At 44.8% G+C, this 19,374-nt stretch overlaps 1 protein-coding gene across 3 annotated transcripts in view; it reads left to right on the forward strand.

The window, feature by feature from the left end:
* Positions 1 to 9,103, forward strand: part of ACAD11 (acyl-CoA dehydrogenase family member 11) — a 50,165-nt gene extending 41,062 nt beyond the window's left edge. For 2 of the 3 annotated variants that reach the window (XM_053266483.1, XM_053266485.1), the window contains exons 14-20: positions 453 to 519; positions 1,355 to 1,440; positions 4,701 to 4,772; positions 6,181 to 6,335; positions 7,723 to 7,839; positions 8,186 to 8,295; positions 8,812 to 9,103. In XM_053266483.1, the coding sequence (XP_053122458.1) occupies positions 453 to 519; positions 1,355 to 1,440; positions 4,701 to 4,772; positions 6,181 to 6,335; positions 7,723 to 7,839; positions 8,186 to 8,295; positions 8,812 to 8,926 (722 nt within the window). In that variant the 3' untranslated portion in view covers positions 8,927 to 9,103. Of the gene's footprint in view, positions 1 to 452; positions 520 to 1,354; positions 1,441 to 4,700; positions 4,773 to 6,180; positions 6,336 to 7,722; positions 7,840 to 8,185; positions 8,296 to 8,811 lie in introns of those variants that run through there. The other variant, XM_053266484.1, reaches the window with a different exon arrangement.
* Positions 9,104 to 19,374: the final 10,271 nt, after the last annotated feature.

Raw genomic sequence — 19,374 nt, forward strand, 5'->3', positions numbered from 1 at the left:
CAAGCAGGTCTAGTAATAGTGTGACCAACATATGAGTCCAGTACCTGGCTTCTTAGATGAGGTGCCCTGTTCTCATAATCTGACACCCAACAAAAAGCACAAGTACCTGCAGCAAGGTTATACTCTAAGAAAGTTATAAATATCTCAGTAGTGATTGCGATAACTAGGTGCATTACTTAAATCTGTTTTTTTTAAAGGTTTGTTAGGTTTCAAACCTACAAATGGTCAAATCCACAAATCAATTAAGCCAAGTTAAATTAAAGTACTTCAGCTTGACTCGGGGCAACCAGATCTGATGGATTTCTCATTTGCACATTAATGCACATTTATTCCACAGTAACTTCTCTTCATTTCAGTGGCATTTATTTCCAAATGAAGCTACTTAATATTGCAGCCCTACAGCCAAATATTAAAACTGATTGCTGATAAATGTGTTTGTGCTCATGTTTTAGGAGCTGGAAATCCAAACTGCAAATTTGCTATTGTGATGGCCAGAGATAAAAATACATCTGCATCCAGGTAAGAAACAGGTTTTGATCAATGTATGTTCAGAATTTCCAAATCAAAATGCAGAGAGTAAGAAGCAATCCTTACCTTACATTGTAACTTCCCACAAAAATCACTGTCCACAGCTGTCATATCAGATACCGTTATGGTTTAGATCAGTGGTACTGAAACTGTGGGGTGAACCTGCTTGGGGAAGCCGAACCTGGAAGAGGTGCAAGGTACCAGGGAGGAACAGCAGGCAAGGATGTTCTCCCCTCACCAGCCAAATGGCTAGGTTGAATTGCCCTCGGGCCGAGGATCTTCCTAATTCGCACTGGATTTGACTGTACCTCCCCACTACTTGTTATCCAGTGGGCCAGACGCTGGGGTATTCTCCCTCTCCACCACCAGGAGGCAGATTCTCCCCAAAAAAGATCTGGCCAGGACCTGGACTAGGAAGCATCTCCCACTTCCTCCCTAGAGCTAATCTTTCTCCTGTCTTCTCAGTCACAGATTCACAGCCTCATCTATTATGGGTATGACTACCCCATTGTTGTTTGGGGAAAAGGAAGCTCTTTAAGAGCCACTGTTTTGTTACATTGCATGTGATTTTTAGGATGTGGATTCCAAGATGTTCCATTCTGTTCTTACGTCCCTGTTGGATTAGTGCCTCAATCCACAGACCTCTACATCCAGCAACAGGCTGCTTGGACCAAGGGCTGCCGCTAAAGAGGCTGGGGAAATAAATCTCCCCACCAAGGGAAATAAAACATATCAGTCATCTTTCCATCTGGAGAACGTTATTTCCTATGAATCTTGTTCAGTTTTCTTCTTCAGCATTACCTATTATTATTTTTTGTTTGATTAGATATAAACAGCACAGTATGATCATTGTGCCAATGGATACACCAGGAGTCAAACTTATAAGGCCTCTTTCTGTCTTTGGATACTTTGGTAAGTCCAATTGCCAACTTCAAATTACTTTCCTGGGCTGACTGGTCCAAACCTGTTATTCTGGCAGATTATTTAAGTCTAAAAAGCTGTTCAACTTCAAAGTTGGCCTGTTTGCTGTTGCCCCAATCTTTGACCTGCCAGATTCTTCTATCACTCTGCCTTTTGGTGGCACCGAAGGAGCCTATATTTTAGAATTCAAAACTGGCAATTCTGTTGAGAAGTAGGTATAAGTAGCCCTTCATCTCTTGAGGGAATTGCTCACTCAAGTTTGGTTTCTACCAAATGATTACTTCATTCTTAGAATGAGTGACAGGTCCACACAAATGTATCAAACCACAGTGTTTTTGGTCTACCCTGTCAATCAAACCCTGCCTTTTATCATAAACTCTCAGCCAGTTTAGACGCCAGCTGCCTGGCCCACACAATTAAAAGAGGGATATGTTGAGTATGTGCTCATTGTGATGTTTTTTATGACGCCTTCCTGGCATGTCCCTTTATTACCTGGGGAGTAGGGCCTGTTAATCTGAATGGCCACTTTAAACATGCTCCAAATACCAGTTTAAACTAGTGTTTGGAGATTTGCTATTCAGATGAAAAACCCTCCCTATGTGATAAAGGGATGCACTCCAGGGGTGTCAGGACATCCATGGAAGATGTCACAACAGGAGTGCACTCAGCATGCAGCATGTTTCCTTTTGATTGCATGGGTCAGGGAGGTTTCATTCAAACCAGAACTCTGATAGGGACTCTTGTAGATGCAAGATGTAAGCAACCACCAAAACGGATCACCAACTATTTCTCCCACATTTGCCGTTCTAGCAAATGAGCAAAGGCTGAGAGACAAGTGACTTTCCAAACACTAACCCATCAACATCCTTCCAAAAATGGTCACTCTTTTGGTTCAACATTTGCTGCAGCATCATTGCATGCCATGCTCTGAACTACCCCCTCCCCTCCTCCTGGTCTTCCTATGTTTTAAAATACAAAAAGGAAAACAAATTCAGGCAGCTTCATACAACAGTGCTGCACTTATGGCTTCAAACCACACATAATTAACATATGAATTCATTACACCAAGTTATGGGGATGGTCAGTCAGTGGTAGGACTCTAAGGCAAAACATTTAAAAGATTAGCTGGGCCAGGCGCAGAGCATCTGTGCCTCTGGCCGGCCGGCCCACCCACCTACCCACCACCACGTTTTTCTTCCACCTGTCCTCGTGGCTTTCTGGCTGGCCGGCCTGCTTCTTCTCCCTCCTGCCTACACTCCACTTTTAGCTGGCGGGCTGGCCGGTCCACTTCTCCCCCTGCCCGGCTGACCACACACACACCAGCTTTCTGGACAGCCAGCCTGCTGCTTCTCTCCCCGCCCCCCGCCCCGCTGCTTTCTGGCCAGCCGGCTGGCCACCATATTTTTCACCGGCCACTGCCAAAGCCTCAATTTTCTTCCCTCCCGCCCATACTCATGACTATCCAGCAGCTCTCCAAACTCTCGCAAGAGCTGCCACGCATGGGATTAGCCACAGGTATGCCTTAAATATATAGATGGACTGATGTTATCCAGTAAGCAGCCACCCATCATAATGACTCAATATGTTTCCACTGTCCTCTCAATCCCCTGCACAACAGTGCGAACATTATGAAGCACTCTTAGTATGTTCTGTAGGCGCAGGCAAACAAACCCCCTTTGTGGCCCTGGACTGGCCAGTGCTTCTGAGTCTCAAAACCCCCTTAAATTTAGCTGAAAGTGTACATCGATTTTTACTGATTTTTGCCCTTGAGGTGATGGTCAACATTGATTGTTTAATGCTTCCCCCCCCCCTTTTTTTTTTTGGCTTTTGGCTGTTCAGCATGCCGGTCTTCTGGTAGCAAACATGACTTGACCCCTTAGCTAAGCAGGATCTGCCTTGGTTGCAGAGCTGGATTAACCTAGTAGCAAAAGTAGCGTTTGCTACATGCCCATTTTCCAGGGCCCCACACTAAATGCTTGCAAGCTTTTCTCCTTTTCCTATAACCTCTTCTCGTGTCTGGAGATCTCTCCTCCTCTCTGCTTCTGCAGTCCACCCTAGGCGGGAAAAGAGCTGTTGCAGTCTTAGTGCTCACCAGTCACCCAACCCTCGCAGCTTCATTCATTCCTGTTGAAGAGAAAGTTCACTTTGCTGCCCAGGCAGTGCTCCAAATGCCAAAAATCTGGGGCTTGCAGCAGCCCGAAGGAAATAGCCTGTCCATTTCTTTGAAATTTCTTGTCACACTCGCTTTCCTTACGATGCTGGATGAGATGGTGATGCCCATGTCCCACCACTCCGCCCCCGGTACCCTGAAAGGTGCTAATAGCCTTATCCAGTGTTTACACATTAAAATAGTAGCTTTTTAAAAAGCCGATCCAAGGAAAAACTATCTGCTGTTAATATCAGAGCAAGATTTACTCTGGGGATAAATTGGAATAAGAATATTTGTTTTTATTTGTTTTATTCATTCATTCATTCGTTCACGACTCAGTGAATTACTTTACTATGCAAGTAAATAATTTATGTTTTAATATTTATGTGCATTTTTAAAATTTAGGGCCCCTTTATAACATATGCTACAGGCCCCGCACTAACTTAATCCGGCCCTGCTTGGTTGCATTTGAATGGGAGACCACATGTGAGCACTGTAAGATATTCCCTCAGGGGATGGAGACATTCTGGAAAGAGCAGAAGTTCCCTCCCTGGCATCTCCAAGATAGGGCTGAGAGAGATTCCTGCCTGCAACCTTGGAGAAGCCGCCGCCAGTCTGTGTAGATAATACTGAGCGAGATGGACCTATGGTCTGACTCAGTATACGGCAGCTTCCTAGGTTCCTAGAGCTTGAGTCACTGCTGGTGTAGATCCTATAATTTTTATAAATACTGGGTAGCATCCTCAGTGGTGCTTACAGAACCTTTTGCATTGTGGTGCTCCACAAAGTTGCAATTCTGTTAATGGAAGATGAACCACCTGAATGTGTGTTGTAGAAGGAGTTCTCCAGAGTGAGTGAGTGAGTGTGTGTAAGCACTTGTGCAAAAGATTGAGCAAAGAATGCCCTATTTGCATATGTGCAGGTTTGTGCAAGTTGTTGCTCAACAATTTCAACATGTTGTGCTAGTGCAAGAATTAGTCTGCAATGCAAGTGAATTTCTTCATGCAAAACTGTGCACGACATCAGTGTATTCTGGATGCCACCCATTGCCTCTAGCGATTTCTCTCACTTGACATTCATTATTCTTTTCATGACTTTATAGATTATTTCCATGGTGGACATTTTGAAGTACATTTTAACAATGTTCGGGTACCTGCCTCTCATTTAATACTAGGTGAGTTTAAGATTTCCTCTTCTCTGACTAGAAACAAAATCTCTTGGCGGTAGGATTGCCTGCGCCTGGCCTAGGCTTCTGTGCCTTTCACAGAAAGCTTCACCAGGGGCATCTGCTCATAATCCAGCTCTGCAGAGGCCTAGTGTTGGATTTCCTCTTGGCATGAAACCTTTTAAAGGCAAAGGAGTCCCTTTTGCCTAGGTGTCTATCATTAAACAGAAGTCCGATGCATAGACAAAGTTAACTATTCCACCTTATCCACCTTCATTTGAAAGAGATTTCTGCTAGTAAGTCCTTCTCGGGCAGGGAGGGAAGTTCACCTATAATATAAACAACCAGATGTCGCCACTAGAATTAGGGTATGCAACTGGTCTAATACTTTGTCTTGCAAAACAATTGGAGGGAGCTAGAACTGCTGCCTAGCAACTGAGCTGCTTGTCCCTACCTTCTGTCTCAGTGCCTTTGGCCAAAGGAGGTATTCCCACTGGGATTGCCACCTGGAGTACAGATGTAATCATAAATTCTCTGGCCAGCACGGCAGACAGACGATTCTAAAATGTCTTCCTATCGTGCTACTAGCATTGACTAGTAGTATATAGGCTGATAAAAGTAAACCCAATTTTTCAGTAATCAGACAGACAGATCCTTTTTTCAATGGAGGACTAGCTTCCCTTTATTATTATTATTATTATTATTATTTACATTTATATCCCGCTCTTCCTCCAAGGAGCCCAGAGCAGTGTACTACATACTTAAGTTTCTCTTTCACAACAACCCTGTGAAGTAGGTTAGGCTGAGAGAGGAGTGACTGGCCCAGAGTCACCCAGCTAGTTTTATGGCTGGATGGGGATTTGAACTCGGGTCTCCCCGGTCCTAGTCCAGCACTCTGACCACTACACCACGCTGGCTCTCATCCTATCTTTTGTCTTTTATCTTTTGAAGGGATCTTGGAGGTCTTCCAGTCCAAGCCCTTTCCTGTGTTGAGCCCCAGCAGGTTGGACTAGAAGGATATTAGAGTAGAATAGCAGTAGAGTAATAGTAGTAGAGTAGTAGATTGTTAGAATATTCTACAGTTTTATGGAACGACAGGAAATATTTGTTGCTCGGTGTGAATTTGTGAGCATTAATAATAACCATGTTGAGCAGACCATTTTGTAAAATATCGACTCCTCATTTAGCACATGTGTATGCTCTCTCTTCTCTAAGAAATTCTGGAATATTCTCATTTTCTCTCTTAGTTCTTTGACTTTGAAGTGAGCTAGGCTGAGAGGGAGTCTCTCCCAGTCCGTTACTCTATCCACTGGACTATGCTATCACATGACACCACAATAGCAGTGTACAAGCAAAAGGTTCCTCAGGAAGGAAAATGATAATTTGGAGGATTTCCCTCTCTCCTTTTGTAATACAGGGGAAGGAAGAGGATTTGAAATAGCTCAAGGAAGACTTGGACCAGGACGAATCCACCACTGTATGAGGTCAATCGGAGCAGCCGAGACTGCTCTACGGATCCTGTGTGAGCGTTCAGCCCAGAGGGTGACATTTGGGAAGAAGTTGTATCACCATGTGGGTTCATAGTCTCTCTAAGCTTGTGTGCCCTCCCATCTTTTCCTTTGCTCAAAGGTGTTTCAGATCTTAAGCGCAAGAGTCTAGCTAGACCTCAATAGTATGCTAGTGAATGTCTTGTTTATGTATTAGATGGTGAACTTTCAGGAACTGGAAATGATATATTTGTTGCACTCAAAAGAGAGCAAGCTATAAATCTAAAGGTACATTTTCAAGGGAGCTTGAACATCCCACTCCACCCTTTTTCGTCACTAGAGCCTTAACTGAGCCAGGAATAGTACCACTGTTCTCAGAGTATCCTGCTCAGCTGTCAAAATCTGAAGCATTTTGACAGGAGTAGAATGTAGGGATGTGCACAGAACTGCGGTGGGGAGGCTCGAAGGTGGGCGGGGGTGCTGCTTTACGAGCGAGGGAGGGTGCACTTACCCCTCCCGCCACTTTCCCCCTGCCGGCGTCCATTTACTTCCAAGCCCACCGGGGTGGCAGCGTATCTCCCTGCCACCCCGTTGACCCCCTTGTCCGAATATGACCAGAAGTCTCCCATGCACCTGCACACACAAGCGCGTCAGAGACTTCTGGTCATATCTGGACAACGGGAGCAATGGGGCAGCAGGGAGCTATGCTGCCGCCCCGATGGGCTTGGAAGTAAATGGATGCTGGTGGAGGGAAAGCGGCGGGAGGGATAAGTGCACCCTCCCCCACTTATCACACACCCCGCCGTTGAACCAGTGGAACCGCCAGTTCTTCAAACTGGTTCGGAGGCCCATAAAGGACCTCTGAACTAGTTCCATGCACATCCCTAGTAGAATGCAATAATGAAATCAGATTTCTAAGGAATTATTGCACTGTGTTGCACTAAGGCTCAACCGCTGCCGGCCCAAATGAGTTTTAATGCTCTTACCTATTTGGCACCACGCATGATAAGGGAGACAATGGGAGAAATTACTTTGGCCACAAAACGTGGCCAGTGGTACTCCAAATCACTAGAAGCAGCCAGAGCAAATTACACGTTACTCACAAAGTGCTCCGGAACAGAACTGTCTAATGCTAGCAGCAACCATAAAACCCAAAAGATACTATGAAAAAAACTTAAGTATGCATTCTTTCAAAGAAACAGTATAGTTAAGCCGTTCCAGCTTTTGTACTGTAACCATTTAACTGGAGTAAAGCTACTATATTTGTTATGTGTGAATTAAGTTTGTTAACAAACCTGCCTTTTCAAAGCACTTTACAACTCTAGAGATGGATTCTTGTTTTATGTTTAGTTTGGGGGATTTGGTAACCGTTGACTTTAAGTGAAACTACTCATTGAGTTGTAATCAGGGCAGCTATATTGCTAAAGCTGCTATTCTCATATTCATAATTTTATGTCCTTCTGGTCCTACAGGAGGTAGTCGCCCACTGGATTGCCGAATGCCGTATTGCTATTGAACAGGCAAGACTGCTGACACTGAAAGCAGCCAGCAGGATAGACACCCTGGGCAACAGAGAAGCCAGAAAAGAGGTAACAGGACAATAGTAAAAAACAGGAAAATAGATATAGCTCCTCACAGAATTGATCCAGTGAGATTTCACTGTTAATGGCAACTCTTTCAAACTAGAAAAATCGTATAAGCTATCTCATCTGTACGTATTTTGTTAAATGCAATAGTTATTTTGCTTTTCATGGTAACTTTCATTGTGTGTGTCCAGATCATTACAAGATGCAGGTTTCAAACAGCAAAAACAAATAAATTATTCCAGCTGAACAGGGTGGGGTTACCATCTACTCTGCAGTAACATTCTGCTTGTTTTGGAAAGGTCTGCTTTGTTCCAGAACAAATATAAAGATATCAAACATCTCTTTACAGGTTTCTATGATCAAAGTGGTAGCACCCCGAGCAGTCCTTAAAGTGGTTGATTGTGCCATTCAAGTTTGCGGAGGTGCTGGATTCACTGATGACTTTCCTTTGGCTCAAATGTGAGTGAAAGATATTAGTCCAAGCCTACATAGCTGCGGCGTATCAAGCCAAATACATCCCACTGTGTATAGTGACTCACACACGTTATTTCACTGTATGCTTGAAACTACCAGGGAATTGTCAGATACCTGGCAGACCACAATACAAGATTAATGAAGTGCATGTGGCTGGCAATATCACACATTTTCAGCTCTTAATGTGCATCATCAAAGAGCTGTAACACGCCACCCCGAGACTACTGCAGAATTGAAAGGCAACCCCGAGGCTCGTAAGAATGGGCAGTTTTCTTCAGCTATGGGGAAAACTGAAGAAGTGCTGCTAGTGCAACCACCCCTTCTCACCAGCATTGGGGCTGGTGGCCTCTATTTCTGCAGCAGCCCCAGGGGGCGTGTTATGGCTCTGGAACACTGTGCATCATGCTAGCCCCTGATTTCGGGCATAAGAAACTAGGATTTGTTTTGTGGTGGTGAAGTGGCAGGACCACTCACAACTGATGTCTCAATTTTCTTGTGCAGGTTTGCCTTTGTTCGGACCTTGCGTGTGGCAGATGGGCCTGATGAAGTTCACCTCTCTGCAATTGCTAAAATGGAACTGCTTGACCAAGCCAAGCAGCTGAATGCTCATCTCTAATATTGAACTTTCATATAATAATGATAGCATCACAGCAAGAAATTTGAAACAATGATTTAAGTTAGGCAGGAGAGCTCTAGGTGAAAATTGAAAAGCAGCTGAATTTGAAGATTTCCCATTTTGAAAAAGTTCTCATGTATGGATATATCTTGAATAAATTCACATTTGCTAATCTTGCTACTGCTACTACTTTCCTTTGCTGAGCTTTCACTTGGGTTATAATCACAGTCACAACTAATGCTGTTAAGGTGAGTTTCTAGGGATGTGCACAAAACTGGTTTGCCCGGTTTGGTTCAAATTCGAACCAGGTTCGAACCAGGAGGGAGTGGTTCGGTTTTGGTTTTGCTCGAACCTCCCCCTTGTTCGGTTCGAATTTGAACCGGTTTGAACAGATTCGAACTGGTTTGAACTGGTTTAGACACCCAAAAATTGGTAGGATGGTAGCTGGCACCCGGGGTACCTGCCACCCAAACCCCAAAGCAATCGGACACTCGTACAATTTTTTATGATTTTTTGAAAATTATTTCTATTTTTTTCTCATAGGATATAATGGGACTCCAACCAGCCCATTATTCCTTATTGTGGAGCACCCATGGGTTCCAACAATCATGCAAACCCCGAAGTAATTAGACACCCCTATGATTTTTTATGAATATTTGAAATATTTTTAATTATTTTTCTCATAGATTATAATAGGACCTGAACCAGCCCATATCCCCTATTGTGGAGCACCTAGGGGCACAAAAGTGGGGTAGGTGGTAGACAACCAGGGGTGTCTACTATCCACAAAGTTCCAAGGCAATCGAACACTCCTCTGATTATTGGTGAATTTTAAAATTATTTTGGAATTCCTCATAGAGAATAATTAGGATTGCAGCAAATGTATAGCTTCACGTCGGGGGGAAAGGGGTGTCCTAGAGTGGAGTGTGGTGGATGGTAGTTCCCAAGGTGGGCAAGGAAGCTATCAGAATTATTTGAAAGGAATTGGGCAAAGGGCTGATTTTTAAGTGATTTTTGAAGTTTATGCGACTTTAAGGTTTTTCTCCATAAAGAAGCATGGAGGTGTCAGCAAATGTATAGCTTCACATCGGGGGGAAAGGGGTGTCCAAGAGCAGAGTGCGGTGGGTGGTAGTAGGGGGACCAGGTAACTATCAGAATTATTTGAAAGGAATTTGGCAAAAGGCTGATTTTTAAGTGATTTTTGAAGTTTATGTGTCTTTAAGGTTAGCAATGAGAGTGGATTCATAGTTTGTCATTGAAAATCTTATATGCTACCAAATAATCTACACTCAGAACACTTCAGAAACAACAAAACCCAGTACCCCATGGGTTAGCAACCATGGAGGTGGTTGGCACCCTCGCTCTGGGCCACCCCAGCACCCCCCAAGTGCAGTTATGGGGCTGCTGAAACCTGCATTCTTCCCTATGGAGAAAAACCTTATAGCCACTTGTGGGGTGCTGGGGTGGCCCAGAGTGAGTGGTGGTCTAGTGCAAAGAGGGTGCCAACCACCTCCATGGGTTGCTAACCCATGGGGTACTGGGTTTTGTTGTTTCTGAAGTGTTCTGAGTGTAAATTCTTTGGTAGCATATAAGATTTTCAATGACAAACCATGAATCCACTCTCATTGCTAACCTTAAAGACACAAACTTCAAAAATCACTTAAAAATCAGCCCTTTGCCCAATTCCTTTCAAATAATTCTGATAGCTTCCTTGCCCACCCTAGGAACTACCACCCACCACACTCCGCTCTACGACACCCCTTTCTCCCCGACGTGAAGCTATACATTTGCTGCAATCCTAATTATTCCCTATGAGAAATTCAAAAATACTTTAACAATTCACCAATAATCAGGAGGGTCCAATTGCTTTGGGGTTTTGTGGGTGGTAGGCACCCCTGTCTGTCTACCACCTACCCCACTTTTGTGCCCCTAGGTGTTCCACAATAGGGGATATGGACTGGTTCTGGTCCCATTATACTCTATGAGAAAAATAATTGGAAATATTTCAAATATTCATAAAAAATCGTAGTACTGTCTGATTGCTTCAGGGTTTGGGTGGTTTTTGGCACCCATGGGTGCTCCACAATAAGGAATAATGGGCTGGTTGGAACCCCATTATACCCTATGAGAAAAAAAATAGAAATAATTTTCAAAAATTCATAAAAAATTGTACGAGTGTCCGATTGCTTTGGGGTTTGGGTGGCAGGTACCCCGGGTGCCAGCTACCATCCTACCAATTTTTGGATGTCCTAACTGGTTCTAACTGGTTCAAACCGGTTTGAATCGAACCACCCCCTGGTTCGGTTCGAATTCGAACCTGCAGCTCAAACCTGATGGCTGGTCGGTTTGAATTTGAACCTTCGAACCACCCTGGTTCGAATTCGAACCGGTTCGCACATAACTATGAGTTTCCATGCATACAATGGACTTCATCAAAACCTGGGAAAATCCATCTAACTATAGACAATTAACCCCAAGACTGACCTGTACATGTTATAAATATAAATTTATATTTATAAATATGGTATAAATATTCTTATTAGTAATACATGTTAACAACTCACCCTATCTGAATTGGACATATCTTCCTGCCCCTGAGTATGTTTTACAACACATCTGCTTAATGTTTTGGTAAATTTAAAAACATGTCTGTAACTTGAAGTAATTTGTTTTACCACTTTTAGGTAATGCGTTTATCCCTCTGCATCCCTGGAGCAATGATCTCTCTTCAACACTTGTAATTACATTTCAGATTTATTACACAAAAATGAGTCAATTTAGAAAACACCACTTTGTCTAATGGCTGTAACACTAATTCTTTGGCATTTAAAATTTGTTGAGACACTAGACAGAAGACTTTAATGAAGATGGTATATAGATGCTAACCTACATCCAAACTAAGCATTGCATATAGGGAACATTTCTGTGTATACATGGAAGGGAGGGGTGATTTTTTGGAAATCCTTTCTCCCTCTGTAGCAATCTCTACCTCTTCAAGACGTCACCAAGGGTTCTTCAACCCTCAGGGACATATAGGGGGATATGCTGCTGAGGGAAAGGGGTGTATCACTGAAAGCTGGCCCTCTGCTGCATGTACATGCTGAAGTGTTCCTGGTATGAAACCCTAGTTTGGATGTACACTAAGATATTGAAAGAACCTACAGAAATATGGGTTAGGATCCAATTGCACTTGCATAATTCGAGAAAATTCGTGCTTCTAAGTGGCTTGCACTAACTACTCTGCAGTGTTGCACAACTGCTAGTAAAGGTTTTTCAGAACATATGCAACATTATTCAACAATTAGCTAGTGCCTCATATTGTGCTATAGCTTCTGTTAACGCAAGAACTTGCCCGAAACAGAGGTTACTTTGCACAACATCCTAAAGTAGTACCTTTACACTAGTGAAATAGCTATATCTAGATCCTGATCATGGTATATTAAAATTTGAACATTATCTAGGGCAGGGCAAAACATGCCTCTGGAGACACATACCATCATTACCAGCCAGGACTGGAAACCTACACTTTTCTTTAAGTATTGTTAAAGAAACATGATTGCCATTTCCCCCTTCTTAACCCACCATCAGTGGGGGATTATCCATCTGAAACAAAATGCAAACCAGTGCTTATATTACTCACATGTAAACATCGTAGTGGCTTTTGCTTAACTATGCAGTCACTGGGTTTCCAGTTTTTGTCAATAAATGCAAAATTGTATTTATTAATCATTCTTCTGACTTATGCTGGTTGGGTGCTTACCCTCCTTGTTTCACTATGTTGTTACCTCTATGGGAAGAAAAAATTACAAAATCCCTGTTTCCAGAAGCTATTAATTAAAAACATGTTATACTGCCAGCCTGCCTTATCCTCTCCTGTTCCTTTAAAAGAGCTTTATTTGGGTATCTAAAGATCTAATTAATTTGGAGGTAGAAAGCATGGTTGATTTCTAACTATTACTTCACCCTTTATGATGGTGGAAAAGAAAGTAGATAACACTCCTTCATATACTGCGCAAGGCAAGCTGCGTGTACTCCTGTATTTGTGAAACCTGTGATAGTGGTGTTGAGTAGCAGTGCTGTCTGGATCTGGCATAAAGTTGTGCAGCACAATGCAAATTGGACATAACCAATTCTGGGTAACTGCCACTGGAAGGATGCAGTCACATCTTATGCCGGTGGTACATGAGGATGACAGTGAGTCATAAGCATCTTTTGAAGAGGTAGAGTGAACCATTAGAGGCCAGGAATAGGATCTGACCCAGAGGATGGATGGTATGCCAGCAATCCTTGCTGCATCTGTCCTGAATTTAGTATCAGTTGAGAAAGAAGCAGGCACCCTGTCCTGAAGTTCCCATCAAAGGAGGACAGGGAAGATAGGTGAAGTGGTTGAGCATCCAACCACCAATCTGATGTTGATGGCTGTAGATGTTATTGGTGCCTGATAAGTGTTGCAAGCAGTGATACTCAAGGCTATGTTTTTGGGGTAGGCTGATGCTTGAACAGGGCTGGAGTCCTCTCTTGACGAACTGAGCTATGACTGTTGACCCCAAAAGTGCTGTTTATTATGTTGGCCCTGATTGTTCTCATTCTTTGACTGGTAATGCTTTTTATTGTATGGTTGGTAAGCCTTCTTGTAATCTCTGCAGTCTTGTAATTGGAACATGGTCTGTTGTAAGATTTAAATTTTGTGGCATATGAGGATGTAGAAGCTGATGTAAAAGTCTTTGCTGTGAACTTTGACTTTTTGAGTTTTTCCAAAGTTGAGTCTGTTCCGAGAACAAACCCTTTCCCTCAAATGGAAGCCCTTCTATTTTACCTTTCATGTCATACTGAAGGGAAGCCGATTTGAGCCATGCATGGTGCCTCAACGTAATCAAAGCAGTCATTGACCTGGACTCTGATTCAGCCAGGTGCTTAGCCGTGCTTAGCTGTTGTCGCGTCACAGCTGCAGATTTCAACATGGTCTTCTTGAAACGTGCCTTAAACTCTTCCCGAGTAAGGTTATCCATGTCCTGCTCCAAACTATCCCAGAGGCAGTGACTGAATTTAGCCATGCAGACTGAGTAAATGGCTCTCTTTACTGATAATCAGGTAGTGGTATAGATTTTTCTCCCAAGTACATCCAACTTTCTGCCCTCTTTATCTGCAGGGATGGTGTGCTGTTTGCCAGATCTGGATGAGGTCACACAATCTATAACAAGAGAATTAGGCACTGGGTGTTTTAAAAGGTACTAGCTGACCCGAGTGCTGCGGCCGGGCTGAGTCCCGCCGCCACCAACTCCGTGCTGCTGGGCCGGGCCGGGCTGCCCCCGCTGCCTCACATCTGCGGCCGGGCTAGGGCCCGCTGCCACGGCCTGGCCCCCCGCCGCAGCCGCGGCCGCCAGAGTGCCCCTGCTGCCGCGGCTGCGGCCGCCAGAGTGCCCCCGCCGCCACGGCCGCGGCCGCCAGAGTGCCCCCGCCGCCACGGCCGCGGCCGCCAGAGTGCCCCCGCCGCCGCGGCCGGGCCCGAGAATGCCCCCCGGCGCCGCGGCCGGGCCCCAGAGTGCCCCCCGGCGCCGCGGCCGGGCCCGCCGCCGCCTCGCCTCCGCGGCCTTGCCCGGCCGGGCCTGCCTGGCTCCCCGGCCATGGCCGCTGCCGTTCTCCTGGGTGTGCTGCCAGGAGCAATCAGGCCCCCCCGCAGCCCAGCCAATCAGCTGGGCTGCCGGGACGCATTTTTCCTGGGCACACCCAGGAGAATTATATATATAGATGTATTCTCAGCCTCTTGTACCCTGTAGAGGCCCTCCAATCTCTTTGACATTGGTGTGGAAGTGTGAAGTACTTCCCATGCGCACTAAGCGAGCTTTGAAATCACTGGAAGAAGTGATAGGGCGACTGGCTGTGCTGCTATTGACTTGGCTATAAAATTGTACACGGGGTCATCAATTGTAGCTGTTTGTGTACTTAGATTAAGCCCCAATGTTTCCACCATTTCTTTTAATTGAATATGGTAGGCCTTCATTTCCTCCGTTGGGGACACATTCATTCATTCATCCATTCATTCATTCACCAATTTAAAAACATCTTTAAAAACAACTAAACAATCAAAACAATTAAAACCCTGAAAACCAGGTTAACATTAAAACAAAACTAATTAAAAACCCTGAAAGGCCAGGCCAAACAGATGGGATTTAAGGGCTCTCTTGAAGGTCAGTAAAGAATTAAGATTACGAATTTCTGCTGGGAGTGCATTCCACAGCTCAGGAGCAGCTACAGAGAAGGCCCGCCTCTGAGTCACCACCAAACAAACCGGTGGTAACTGGAGACGGACCTCCCCAGATGACCTTAACGTGCGGTGGGGTTCATGTAAAAGAAGGCACTCTCTAAGATATCTCGGACCCAAGCTGTTCAGGGCTTTAAAGGTAATAACCAGCACTTTGTATTTTTCCTGGAAACATATCGGCAGCCAGTGTAACTGTTTCAAAACAGGCATCATATGGTCTCTCCAGGTTGCCCCAGAGACTAATCACCTTCAGAGACATGTGAAGGTGTCGCAACAGCAGGAGAGGGATCTGGGTCTGCTGTCTCTGTATCTTCCTCAAAGTCAGAAGAGCCATGATGGCTCCGAGAAGGTTCTGACGAGGAGTCCAGCTCATGCACCCAAGTTGGTGGCTCCCAAGGAGTTGGTGTTGTAGGCTCCAGAGGATCAGTCTAAATAGCAGCCGACATGTGCTGTATGACTCTCATCTGAGTTTGTTTGGACATCACCATGGGTTTTGGTGGGTGGGAGTTGAGTCTCCATCTAGGTCTGAGTATCCGCAACTGCAGTTGCCACTTCCCTCACTGTTCCAGGATCGGGTGCATCCCCTGCAGCCAGTTGTTGCACCCAAAGGGCCTGGAAATAGGCAGTTGTCAGCAGATTATATCAAACATGGACTTCCACGACCTGTCTTCCTGGTAATCATACGCAAGCCCTGGGGATTCCTGGGCAAAGCCACAGGGTTGAGTAGAGGAAGGTGTGTGGTGTGAGAAGCCACAGGTGTGCCAACTGGTTGTAGTAGCTAGATGTGCAGCTGTAAGTGCATAGCACACAGGTGGACATTGTTCTCCACAGGTGGACATACTTCTCCAAGGCTTATTAAAACACAAGTCATGACCATCTTGAGAAGGTAGCTTAGCATTACATTCAGTACATCTTTTAAAAGTTTTGTCTACCATGCTAACTTGGCAAAGAGGCACCTTTGAACGTGGTGATTCTCTTTATTTAGCAGGGGGAGAGTAACTGGCCCTATTCACCCCCAGCACAGTACCTCCAGTGACTGTTGCTGGTGTCTAGCTTATGTTTCTTTTTAGATGGTGACCCTTTGGGGACAGCGATCCATCTTATTTATTTATTATTTCTCTGTGTAAACTGCTTTGGAAACTTTTGTTGAAAAGCGGTATATAAATATTTGTTATCTGTCTTCTTGTCTAACCATTTAGGGTTATTCATAACCATCATCAGCATTCCGTTAGTGGTTAGCCAAGTTATCAGTCCGCTCAATTATTTCATTAAGGAGTAAAAACGTTGCTTTGAGCAGTCCAAGGTCCAAAAGCCAATAAATCAGTCCGATATTTGTTTTTTTAATATTTCTAGAACAAAAAGGAACCAGTACGAAGGAGCTGCAGTGACCGAGGAAACGATTGCTATGGCAGTTGCAAAGGAACTGAAGTACTGGCGCTTCCTCCTGTCTTAAATAGCCATGTGGGGCAGGGCGCAAGTGCCAAGAGGAGCTGTGGTAGCCCACACTGACAGGTTTCAATGCAGGTAGAGGTGTCTATGAGGACCCCTCATTGTGTGTCTATGAGGACCCCTAGGTGTAGAAGTTGCTGTGCCTCAGTTGGCTCTTTTCCCTATTGATCAGGAAGCCATGATTCTTGAGCACCTGTAGGGTAGACTGTAGGTCCTGTTGTGCCATCTGAGTTGAAGGAGACTTTATGAGATCATCTAAATATGCAAAGATCCTCAGTCCTTGGAGACAGAGATGCGCAATCACCGGAGACAGTATCTTTGTAAATGTGCATGGGGCTGATGACAGCCTTAATGGCAGAGCCCTGTACTGGTACTGGACTCCTGTGTAGAGGAAATGGAGCAAGGGGTGGTTGTTTTTGTGTATAGGTATGTGCAGGTATGCCTCCTTGAGGTCTATAGAGGAGAGCAGGTCTAAGTGTTGTAGTGCTTCTGCAATCGACCCCAGGGATTCTATGCGGCACTTTCTCCTGCTCATGAAGTGGTTTAGGTGTTAAGTCCAGCACCACCCTCAGGGAACCATCTTTCTTGGGCACTGTGAAGATTTTAGAGTAAATGCCTGTGCCCTGCTGTTCTAGTGGGACAAGCTCTATGGCCCCAATCGTTAAGTGTTGAATCACTCCCTTCAAACCTTGGTGTTTCTGCTGAAGGCAGGAGGTTGAAGTAGGAAGGAAGCGGTGATGGGATAGCTTGGTCAATTCTATGGAGTAGCCCTCTTTTACAGTGGTGCAACTTTAGAAGTGTTTTTCTCAACCTGACTGGGTTAGAGAGGGGTTCCTGAATCAAGTCATCTAGCCAGATTAATGATGCTCTAGCTACCATAGGGGCGGCTGTAGCGGCTGTAATTGATAATGCTGTGGAATCATGCACACGTTTCATGGCCCCCTCCATGCGTTTGTGGGATCTTTTGGGGGAGACTCCCTGTCCTGCGTCAGGACCAAACCAGAGATCGTAGCCACAATGGGGGCTTCCATAGTTAGTGTGTTGAAAATCACACACACACCCCGTTGGAATGCATACAGCTTTTTGAGGAGGTGGGAACTGTCCATTCACTTTTTGCCACTTCCACAAATTGTTTAGGAATTGGCAGGGGTGTGTTACTAGGCTTTGAACCTGGGAGCACGAGAACACTCAGTGGCTGGGATTCCTGAGATGCCTGAGATGCAGGGGTTTTTAGCCAGGGCATGCACCACCTTTGCCATGAGCAGGGCCAAGTCTATGGACTGAAAAAGTCTCTGAGATGCTTCTGAGCTCTCAAGTTCTTCGCCACCTGAGCATTCCCCCATCTCTCTTGGTTGATCAGGATCCCCTCCTTCCAGGGTGTCTGTAGGGAGTCCTGGATTTTCTGGTGAGGTTGCCCGGGGAGGGGGTTTGCTTCTGTCAGTCTTTGAGGGGGTTCAGTGGGTAGTTCTCCCATCTCCCTAGGAGGTGGGATGAGCAGCTAGATTGATTTTGAAGTTCATATGGATCGCCTGTTAGTTCAACTCACAAATTGAATCCAGTCATATTTCTTGCCATGCAACAGACAGAATAAGGAGTCAGGTTTAATTCTGCATCTGCTAAAAGGGCAGGAGCCTGACAAATTTATGTAGACTGTACAGAAGACAACGCCTATTGTGGTAAATGTTGTAGGGAGCTTCCTAGGCCAAGGGATGAATTCCTCGTAAAAGGCGAGACAACTAAAGGAATGTTCATGGATAAGGCAAAGCCTCATGAGATTAGTTCCAGACATTTATTTACTTTCATATTGCATTTGTATTCCCCCTTCAGCTAGGAAGCTCACAGTGGCACAGTTCTTCTCCCCACTTTATCCTTAATGTTTGAGAGACAGACGAGGCTGAGAAATTGCAACTGACTATTGCCCTTGAAACAATATTTCGACCAATCTAGGTTTAGAACAGCTCCTTAAAGAGACACAATCTGTTTTTGTAATCATTCTAGTGGCCTCAAGAAGAGAGTGGGAAACACTTTTATCCAGACAGCTCATCTTTCTCTTTTGTTCAAGAGGGTTGGGCCCAAAACTCCAGCAGAAAGAGACTTCGGAATTCCTGTTCTAAATCAGGCCCCAGAAAAAAAGCAGGGAAGTTCCTTGTCTGTTCTGCTGGGAGATCTCTTTTCCTTTCTTCAGGCAGTTAACACGCCCCATTTCTGTTTCTGAGAGGCCAAACAACAGACAATATCTCCGAAGCTCCTATTCTTGGCAAGGCATTAGAGAAAAGAGCAGGGAAAACCTCAGCCTGAATGGAAACGACTTCTCTCTCTCATTCAGAAGACTCACACTGACAGAGAGTACTGTTTTGAGGAGAGGTAAATACACTTGGTATTTGATAGGGCAAAAAGAGGTGGGAAACAGGCCACAGGGCATAGGCCTGGCTTACCTAAGGAGAAACCCCACATGGTTTTCCAGAATGTTCAATGAACATCATGCATTTTCCAATAAATGTTTCTGGGGAGATGTGGTTGGTTATATATTCTCTCATGTAGCACAGGCCCTCAAGAATCCTCGATGCACTTGTCTTGCCCATGACCATCTCACGTTTTGCTGAAATGGATCTCAACTGCCTTATGAAAAACAGACACTTGGGTTGTCCACTTTCAGAAGAAGATTAACTGCTAAGTACAAAAGCCTCCCAGTTTGCTTTGCAAAAAAAGGAATATATAGCAGAAGTACAAGACTGTC

Source organism: Hemicordylus capensis, chromosome 6, assembly GCF_027244095.1.
Source record: "Hemicordylus capensis ecotype Gifberg chromosome 6, rHemCap1.1.pri, whole genome shotgun sequence".
NCBI lineage: Eukaryota > Metazoa > Chordata > Lepidosauria > Squamata > Cordylidae > Hemicordylus > Hemicordylus capensis.